The 9,136-nt window shown below is 55.8% G+C and overlaps 2 protein-coding genes across 2 annotated transcripts in view; both read right to left on the bottom strand.

Moving 5' to 3' along the window:
• LOC105887118 (RNA-binding Raly-like protein) overlaps positions 1-2,226 on the bottom strand; it is a 13,195-nt gene extending 10,969 nt beyond the window's left edge. Inside the window, exon 1 of the mRNA XM_012806106.2 lies at positions 1,920-2,226. Coding sequence (XP_012661560.1) covers positions 1,920-2,226 — 307 coding nt within the window. The remainder of the gene's footprint in view (positions 1-1,919) is intronic.
• A 1,257-nt stretch (positions 2,227-3,483) lies between these two features.
• Positions 3,484-9,136, bottom strand: part of LOC100967200 (C-type lectin domain family 18 member A) — a 16,387-nt gene continuing 10,734 nt past the window's right edge. Inside the window, exons 4-12 of the mRNA XM_003791435.3 lie at positions 8,748-8,845; positions 8,251-8,372; positions 7,992-8,099; positions 7,052-7,144; positions 6,625-6,731; positions 5,291-5,420; positions 4,913-5,009; positions 4,097-4,188; positions 3,484-3,592 (exon numbers count right to left, since the gene is read on the bottom strand). Coding sequence (XP_003791483.1) covers positions 3,555-3,592; positions 4,097-4,188; positions 4,913-5,009; positions 5,291-5,420; positions 6,625-6,731; positions 7,052-7,144; positions 7,992-8,099; positions 8,251-8,372; positions 8,748-8,845 — 885 coding nt within the window. The 3' untranslated portion in view covers positions 3,484-3,554. The remainder of the gene's footprint in view (positions 3,593-4,096; positions 4,189-4,912; positions 5,010-5,290; positions 5,421-6,624; positions 6,732-7,051; positions 7,145-7,991; positions 8,100-8,250; positions 8,373-8,747; positions 8,846-9,136) is intronic.

The following is a 9,136-nucleotide window of genomic DNA, read 5'->3' as shown; positions in this document are numbered from 1 at the left end:
CCACAACGCCTGGCCATTTTTTGGTTGCAGCCATCATTGTTGTTTGGCGGGCCCGGGCTGGGGATTCAAACCCGCCACCTTAGGTGTATGTGGCTGGCGCCTTAGCCGCTTGAGCCACAGGCGCCAAGCCGGATTCACATTTTGAAAGATCTTTATTTGGGAAACAGCAAAATGTGGAGACCAGATACTATTATAATAGGCCCAAATAGGAAATTAAGTAAGACATGGGTGCCCCCCACCCTCACAGAGCTACACTTATTGGCCAAATCAATTCTCTTGGTGACTTTGCAGATCCCGGTGACAGAAATTCCCTTCCAGTTAGTTAGGTGTGTTACATGGCTGAGGTTTGGCCCATGGAGATAGCGGGGAAGGACAAGACTTCCAGGGTGGACTGTACCAGCCTTTGAGTGACCTTCCACCCTCCCAAGTTGGCCACCTGAATGCCAATGCCCAGGGTGACATGAGGAGTCATGTCATGAAGATGTCAGGTCCTCAGTCAGCCTGGGCTCCCCTTCCTCATTACCCACCCTGTGATGACCTTGCCTTGTGTGCCTTACCATACCCCTCATTTTCTCTAGACTCAAGTCAGATGCCTGCAGGCCCCAGGCTGGCTCCTAGGGTGGAGAAGGGGGGTGGGTACCAATCAGGGGGAGGAACTGCAGGCAAATATAGAACATCTGTCAATCATGTATATCAATCATCTGGTAACATCCCACACCTCCTGTAAGCTTTCCCCAGGACCAGACCAATAAAACAAAACCACTCATGGAGACCAACCGTTTATCTCCCTGGAACATATTTTCACCTAGTATAGCTTCTTTCTTTTTCGCAATAACAGATTATGTGGAATTGCTTCCTATCTGCCATCAATCATTCACACTAGCCTTGCTTGTGATTCTTCCAAGGAAGAAACCAAAGAGCACTCTGGGAGGCTGAGGCAGGTGAATGCCAGAACTCAGGAGTTCAAGACCAGCCTGAACAAGAGCAAGACCCTTTCTCTACTAAAATAGAAAAATTAGCGGGGTGTCCCAGCGACTCAGGAGGCAAGAGGATCGCTCCAGCCCTCATGTTTGAGGTTGCTGTGAGCTATGACACCAGGGCACTCTACCCAGGTGGACAGAGTGAGACTCTGTCTCAAAACAAACAAACAAAAAGAAACCCAGAACAGACGTTTAGTGCACCTCCCCACTCCATCAAACGTGAAGGAAGGACTTTCACAGACTTTGCTGAGAATACACACCCTGGCTTAGAAGAGTTTTACCATATCAGGAAAAATAAGTTCCCCAGGTAAAACTCCAGAAACAGACATATTTTAAGTCAGGCCTTGTAAGTTTTCCAGAACTCACTCTAGGGACCCACTGTGAGGGGCAGAATCTTTCTATATCCCAAATAATCATGATTCTTTTACCAACACCTTTTGATTTCAGTCTGTATTTCATCTTAGGATCGTCGGGTATAGGAAATACAAGGGCCAGGATGAATGAAAAACACAGGAGGACGGGGAGGGAGGGGGTGAGGGCTGCCCTGGACAACACTACCTGAGTGACACAGCCTGGCATGCAGATGTGAACGAGAGGGAGACAAGGGAACCAACAGCGGGTCAAAAGCTCCAGGGAGGCATGGAGCTTCGCCTCTCATGCCCGAGGCTGCCCAACTGCCCCGCCACAGTGGGCCACAGCTCCGTGCAGGCAGGCCCGGGGAGAGGGGGGGTGCCCGAGGCCGGTCTCCCCGCCCTGGTGTCTACACCTGCTTGGACTTGGGAGGTGACGCCGCCCTCACGAACACCTGCGCACACCTCACTCACGACGCGCGGCGGGTCTTCAGCTGGTCGCGGGGGTGGGGGTCTGGGGTCGGCCGCTAGGGAGGGTCGCGCCCGAGCCACCCCTCTCCCCCGGCGGTCGCACGCAGAGCGTACTTACTTCTCCGACACGCCTCCGGGGTACCCAGCAGCTTCACCGCCGCCCGCGGGGTCACCGGGGAACCGGCCACCTTCTCGACGAGCGCCGGCGACCCGCGGAAGAGCTTAGGGCGGCCGCGCGGCGCGGCGGGAGGGGGCGGGGGCCGCGGGGGGAAGGGCGGGCTGCGCGTGCGCGGGCCTGGCTCCCACGGGGCGCGTGCACGGGGCGCATGCACCGGGCCCAGCCCTGGTCCGCCGAGCAGCTCCGGCGCAGGGCTGCATTTCCCGGCGCGCGCGGCGTCTCCTCCTGGAGGGAGGCGGTGTCCCATGTCCCATAGGAAGCTTTGAGGCCGATGCCTGTGGCACCCTCCCGCCCCCCACCACCCCGGATGGCTCAGGCAGTAAGCGAGCAAGCCAGCCCAGAAGCCTGAGATCTGGTCCTCAATGGAGACCTTGAGCAAACAAATGCCTGAGTTGGGCGGCGCCTGTGGCTCAAGAAATAGGGTTGCCGGCCCCATATGCCGGGGGTGGTGGGTTCAAACCCGGCCCCGGCCAAAAACGGCATTAAATAAATAAATAAATAAATGCCTGAGTTGTGATGTGGGGTCCGGCTCCCTCCTTTGCAGATGGTGGAGATAGCTGGGGGCATCCGTGTGAACGCCCGACGTGTGCCCACGCTCTGAGCCAGGGCACAAAAGAGCTTTCCCTGGGTCACTGATTAAACAGACTGAACCAGCAAAAGAAAATGGAAAGATTAAATGACAGCCAGACCCACTGGGTTTGACTCGCAGCTGTGTGACTGATAGCCTCTCTGTGGCTCCAGTTGCTTCAACTGTAAATTGGGGGTAGTTCTCGCTTGTCAATGAGGAAGTGGAAAGGTTTAAGTGAATTACTAGATGCCAAATGTTTATTACTTGTCTGACACATGAAAGTTCCAGCTGTAGTATTTGAGGAGCTGCTCAAGGGAGTACAACTACAGATTCTGTCAGCCCTGATGTGACAGAGCACTCCACCAGTGGGGACAAGACACACACATCACTTGCCAGACATTCAGACCAGTTTCTACATTACCTGCCTGGGGCCCAGACTTGGAAACTGATGGAAAAGGATGCCTTGCTGAGGCAGAGTCTGGTCTCCCACCTTACTGGAGAGCCTGAAAACTGGGGTGCCCTGGTTCAGGAGGGTGACTGGGAAAGGAATAGGCAGGTAAGAGGCAACTGCAGTGACGCCTCAAGTCTCCTTTGGTCTTCTCAGGTTCATCCTCAGTCATCTGAATTCCCCTTCACAACAAGCATTCCATTTGCAAGCTCAACTGTTCATAAGTTAGTTTAATCTTTTGTGGGCTGCATCCAGCTGGGAAACTCAAGGACAGCCCCTCTGACTGCTTGCCCTGGCTTCTGCTTCAGTGTCTGTCTATTGATGCCATCTTCCCAGTCAAAAGCAGGCTAAGGGGCTCTGGGCTCTTCTAACTTTCAGGGGTTCTGCCTCCCCATCCCCCACTGGCCTCCCCGCCACCCTCTGCCCACCTTTCTACATCACGCAGGTCTGAGACCTCTTTGAACATTGGGCAGGCCTGGCCCTTGTTCCAGACAGGTAGGCAAACGGGCGAACAAAGTGGGTGTAGCCAGGGGCAAGCAGGGGAGGTGCTGGCCAAGCCTCAGGGTCCTGGGTCCCACCGGGAAATGTGCTCCTGAGCTAGAAAGGAAACAGAAGGGATTGCGCATTGGTGGCAGCCCAGGCAATCCTGGGGTGGGGACCTGTCTGCCCTCTGTCTGGAAGTTCCCATGGCTGAGGTTCCATGTGGATCTCCAGACCCTTCTAGCAGGGGCTGTTGGGAGGTGATACTGGGCTGGGTCTACCTTTGCCCTCCAGCACAGTTCACTGGGCTCCAGGGAATCAGGAAACACAGAGGACCCCACAGGGACCCAGGTAGCAGCTTTCATGGTAGGAGAGGGCCATTGGAGAAATCTGCTGTTAGGCTGAGGCTTCCATCCTGCTTCTGCGTGGATGTGCCATGTGATGTTGGGCCTGTCCTTTCTGGCTGGGCCTTAGGTAGAAGACCCCAAGCAGAGTATCCTCAGTGGCCCTGTGTGCTCAGACATACACTGGACCTGTGACCTAGATATCCTAGCACCCTGGAACAAGCTAATGGTACCTAAGGAGACAGAGATCAGAGAACAGAGCCAGGAAGGCCCTCACCAAACTGGCAGATGTAACGGTTTCGGGTTTTACAGCGTTGGTCATTCCAGTTGAAGGCGGCTGATGCCTGCAGCTCCACACAGTTGCCAAACCTGCTGGCCAGAATGTCAGGATGTACAGGGTGGAGGAATGAAATCAGGAGTCTGTGGGCCAGACCTGCCCTGAGCCTCCATCTCTGCCTCCAGGTGCTACCCTACTGCACACTTTGCCTCAGCAGCCAGTGTGGGTGGTAAGGGGGATGTTGGGGACCTGGGATAGACAAGCCAGCCTCTTTCCCTCCCAGCAGGGAGGTGCGCCTGGGAGCCCAACTGGGCCAGGACTTCCTCCAGGTGCCAGGCAAGTAGGGCTGGGCGACAGAGCTGGAGACCTTGGTGGCTACACAACCTGACCACCTCCACCTCTACCCTGGGCATTCCTGGGCTTTGAAGACCACATGGCCAGAAGGTCCTTGGTATAGGATGATTGGTGGTTGTGTGAATGGTTGTGGGTGGGTGGATGGCTAAGGAATGCTGGAGCCAGGGGACCAATGCGGGTGGAGAGGGTGTGGGGGTGATAGATGGAGGGTAGAGGCACACTGGGGGATAGTGCGAACAGGGAGATGGGTGGAGCTTCTTTGAGATCCCTGTCTAGGTGATGGGCCTTAGGATTTGCATCTCCCTCACCTCAGTGCTGTGCCAGCCCCCACTGTGCTCACACTTCCCCAGTCTTGGGCACCAAGCGAGGCCCAGGCTCGTAGAGAGCCTACCCAGGCAGCAGGCTAGGGAGGCTGCTCAGTGGAGGCTAAAGGCCTGGGAGGGAGTGTGCCCTTGGACTTACCCCTGGTTGTCAGGCTGTCCAAAGGCAAAACTGGTGAAGGCCTGGTGCTCCCCGGTGGTCCAGCGGAAGGAATCCTTGGTGGTCTTATAGGTGAGTCCTGGGCCAGAATAGCTGAAGTTGGCCCCCACCTGAGACCCCAGAGCCCCTCTTGCTGTTCTGCCCTGCTCCCAGTGGTGTCAGTTCCCCCCACCCGCAGTTCTACCTCAGCCCTCCCTAGGGGAGGGGAGAGCAGCCTGATTGCTGACCCGCGCCTGGGCTCCATTCTCTCTGCCCTTGCCATCTCTGTGGCTGCTCTGAGCTGCCACATGGCCCATGCTTCCTGGGGCAACGTGAGGCATCAAGACTGGGCACCAATGGCACCCCTAACCAGCCACTCACCAATCCAGAAGTTCCGGGTCTCAAAGTCGCTGTCAGTCACCTCATTGGTGGTCTCCAGGCGGCCCAGGTAGAAGGCCAGGATGTCCTGTACTTTCTGGCTCTCAATCTGGGCCAGCACCCCGCCTCTTCTCTGTAAGCCCCACCCCCAGTCATACTGGATTGGCAGGACCCCCAGAGCTCATGCCAGCCCCTCCTGCCCTTCCTGCTGCTGATCCCCCTACCATAGGTGCCAAATGTGTGTGCTGGCCAGGCCTTTGTCACCGCCAGCCCCGACCGCATCCTGCTTCTAAGAGTAGGGGTCCCCCTTCCGCGCCCCTGCCTGCTTCTCTTTTCTCTGAGCACAGGACCCCCCCCAGCAGCCTCCAGCCCTAGCAGGGCCCTGCCCTGGGATAGGTTTTGTTTCACCTGCACAGTGTCTTACATACATTCAAATCAATAGTAACATTATTAAATTGAGAGATGCCAAGAAAAATCTGGATTTCTGCTTCTCTTTTTTTTTTTTTTTTGAGACAGGAGCCTCAAGCTGTCCCCCTGGGTAGAGTGCTGTGGCATCTCAGCTCACAGCAACCTCCAACTCCTGGGCTCAAGCAAGTCTCCTGCCTCCGCCTCCCAAGTAACTGGGACCACAGGCGCCCGCCACAACGCCCGGCTATTTTTGGGTTGCAGCCATTATTGTTGTTTGGCGGGCCCGGGCTGGGGATTCGAACCCGCCACCTTGGGTGTACATGGCTGGCGCCTTAGCCACTTGAGCCACAGGCGCCGAGCCGATTTCTGCTTCTCTTGAGAAATTCCAAGTTCTGGCCACCCTGAGCTCATATTCTTGAGTGGCAACCAGCAGCTGGAGCTGAGGCCAGACATCTCCCTTGAGGCTGGGTGGGACCTTGTCTCTGGGTCCCTCAGGTCATTAGGTGACCTCTCAGCTTCCGTGAGCCTCTGAGTCTGTGACCCCTGCTTTATGCTAATGAAGAGTGCCCGGTCAGAGTAGACAAAGGAACCAGCTGTCAGTCCAGGGCCCCTCCATTAAGACCCTCACTTGAGTCTGGGTGCAATGGCTCACGCCTGTAATCCTAGCACTCTGGGAGGTCAAGGAGGGTTTGAGCTCAGGAGTTGGAGACCAGCCTGAACAACAGTGAGACCCGGTCTCTACTAAACATAGAAAAACTGAGGCAAGAGGATCACTTGAGTCCAAGAGTTAAAAGTTGCTGTGAGCTATGATGACGCCTTGGCACTCTACCCAGGGTGACAGAGTGGGACTCTGTCTCAAAAAAAAAAAACAAAAAAGACCCTCACTTGAGACCCTGGGGTTTCCAGAGAAGGCAGGGGTCAGCCATCACCTGGCATTTCATCTTGGCTCTGTAGTAGGTGTCTGCCTCTGAAGACACCATGAAGCAGTCTCCATCGATCCTCAGGTCACAGGTGTGGAAGGGAAAGTGCACCTTGGCTGGGTGGGGGGTGCGGAGTTAGTGGGTGTGGGCCTCAGAATTGTCACTCCCACCCTGCCAGGGAGCTAAGCTCAAAGTATCCCTTCCTCTGGCCACCTGCTCCAAACTGGAGAGTGGGTGGGGGCCAGTGGTATGCTGGCTAATGCATAACAAGGGTCTCTCTCCCGCCCCCACCCTCAAAATCCACAGTATATGGCATCTCCCAATTTCTGTGTTGTAAAACCCCTCACTGTAGCTGATCTTAAGATGTGACTGTCATTGACTGAGGAGGTGGGAGGGGATGCTGTGCCCTACAAAGGGGGCCTGGGGCAGCACTCACTGGCACACTGGGCTCCCCCGTAGCCCACGTGGCAGATGCAGGAGCACTCCTCCTCACGGAACCGGCCATGCACGCACTGCACGCTGCACCGCACTGCCAAGGCAGGGCAGGGGACAGAGTGCTCACCCCCAGCCACCTGGACCCCTACACATTCAGAAATGCCAACCACAGCAAGGACACCCCTCTCAGAGACAGAACTCATCAAGCCTTCCACCTGCTGCCATGCTTGGTATCTTCAGTTTGATCCCTATTGTTTGGGAGGTGACCTGTCATGTTCACATAGTAGGGTCGGGGGTGGGGTCAGTGGGACAAGAATCCATTTCTGGTTCTTTTTTTTTTTTTTTTCTTTTTGAGACAGAGTCTTACTACATCACCCTTGGTAGAGTGCCATAGCATCACAGCTCACAGCAACCTCAAACTCTTGGGCTTAAGCGATTCTCTTCCCTCAGCCTCCCAAATAGTTGGGACTATAGGCACCTGCTGCAATGCCTGGCTATTTTCTTGCTGCAGTTGTCATTGTTTTTTACCTGGCCCAGGCGGGCTGGAACCCACCAGCTTCAGTGCATGTGGCTGGCACCGTAACCACTGTGCTACGGGCACTGAGCCCCACTTGTGGTTCTTAATTCCATCCTCCTCTCACCATCCCAGAGCCCAAGGGGCCAAATCTGAGTCCATTTTGAATCCCCTGCACAGTTCAGGGTCTGGCAGACAGTTGGTGCTCCTTAAATGCAGCGTGCACAATCAGCAAGGACATGGTCAGCACCCCAACACACTGGAGACTCCCTCAAAGCACTCCCAGTTCGTGTAACAGCCCCAGGACATGCCACATGAGCAGGTGTGTACACGCCTGGGCTTGGTCTCCCTCCTCACCCCTCGCGGGCCACCTGTCTGTGCACTGGGTCTCTGGGCAGTGGTGATCTGGAATTCTAGTTCCCCTCACCTTGGCAGTATCTTCCTGTGTATCCTGGGGGGCAATGGCAGTGGCAGGTGCTGGTATTAAGATGTCCATGGTTCCGGCAGCTCATTCGACATGGGTTCCTGGGAACCTCTGGTCAGATGAGGAAGGAACCTCCCTGGGTGCTGAGGGCCAGGGCTTCCTGGACAGCCACCCAAGAAGCTGTCATCCACCCCAGGATCACTAGGCCAAGCCCTTATGTGCCTGTTGCCCCAGGAGGTGGCAGGTGGGGTGGGGCACTCACCACAGAGCCCCCCTTCATGGTCCCAGGCTTTGAAGCAGCCAGAGACCCTGGCTGTGCAGAGGGAACACCAGGCGCCCTTCTTATAGGGGATGATCGTCTTCCCATTGATCTCCCAGTTGCCTCTATGGGAGCAAGTACCAAGGGTCCAGAAGGGCCAGACCTTGGGCAAGGCGGGGTGGGCCTTGCTGCCTGACCCAAGGGCCCTTCTACAGAGTCAGGGAGCTGGATAAAACAGGGAAATTCCCTAGGAAACAAAAGATGACCTCCAAACTAGTCTTTAGCAAATTCTCTGAAACTAGGGTCATGCCACTGGCTGGGCACATCTGTATGGCCAGAATCTTCAGTACACTCTCCCTTTCTGCTTCTTCCCTCTCCCACCAAGAGATAAGGACCTTCCAGGAGCATGGTGGACATCTCACCTTGAGTAAAAGCAGCCCTTCCCACCTCCCAGACAGCCCAGCAGGAGTAGCAGGCCCACTGCCATCAGGGGGGCTTACCCAGGGTAGTAGGCACAGACAAAAGCTTCCATGGCTGCCTGGCCCACAGAGCACAGATGCTGCCCACAGCCCAGCTGGCTCGAGGTGGCCCACACAAGCTGCAGGAGATACAGTGGCTCAGAAACTCTATAATAAACTGGCCCTGAGGAGGCAAACATAGCTTTTGCCACAACCCAGGCAGACACTTCCCTCACCTCCTTGGGGCAGGAGCAGTAGCAGTGGCTGTCCTGGGCTATAGGGTGGGTGGGAGTAGTCTAGGAAGGCTTTCTATTTTTTTTTTGTTTTTTGAGACAGGAGCCTTAAGCTGTCCCCCTGGGTAGAGTGCCATGGCATCACAGCTCATAGCAACCTCCAACTCCTGGGCTCAAGCGAGTCTCCTGCCTTAGCCT

This window comes from Otolemur garnettii, unplaced genomic scaffold (assembly GCF_000181295.1).
Source record: "Otolemur garnettii isolate 467f Iridium unplaced genomic scaffold, OtoGar3 scaffold00047, whole genome shotgun sequence".
In the NCBI taxonomy this organism is placed as follows: domain Eukaryota; kingdom Metazoa; phylum Chordata; class Mammalia; order Primates; family Galagidae; genus Otolemur; species Otolemur garnettii.
Note: the sequence above shows the minus strand (reverse complement) of the source record. Positions and strands in the feature narration are given on the sequence as shown.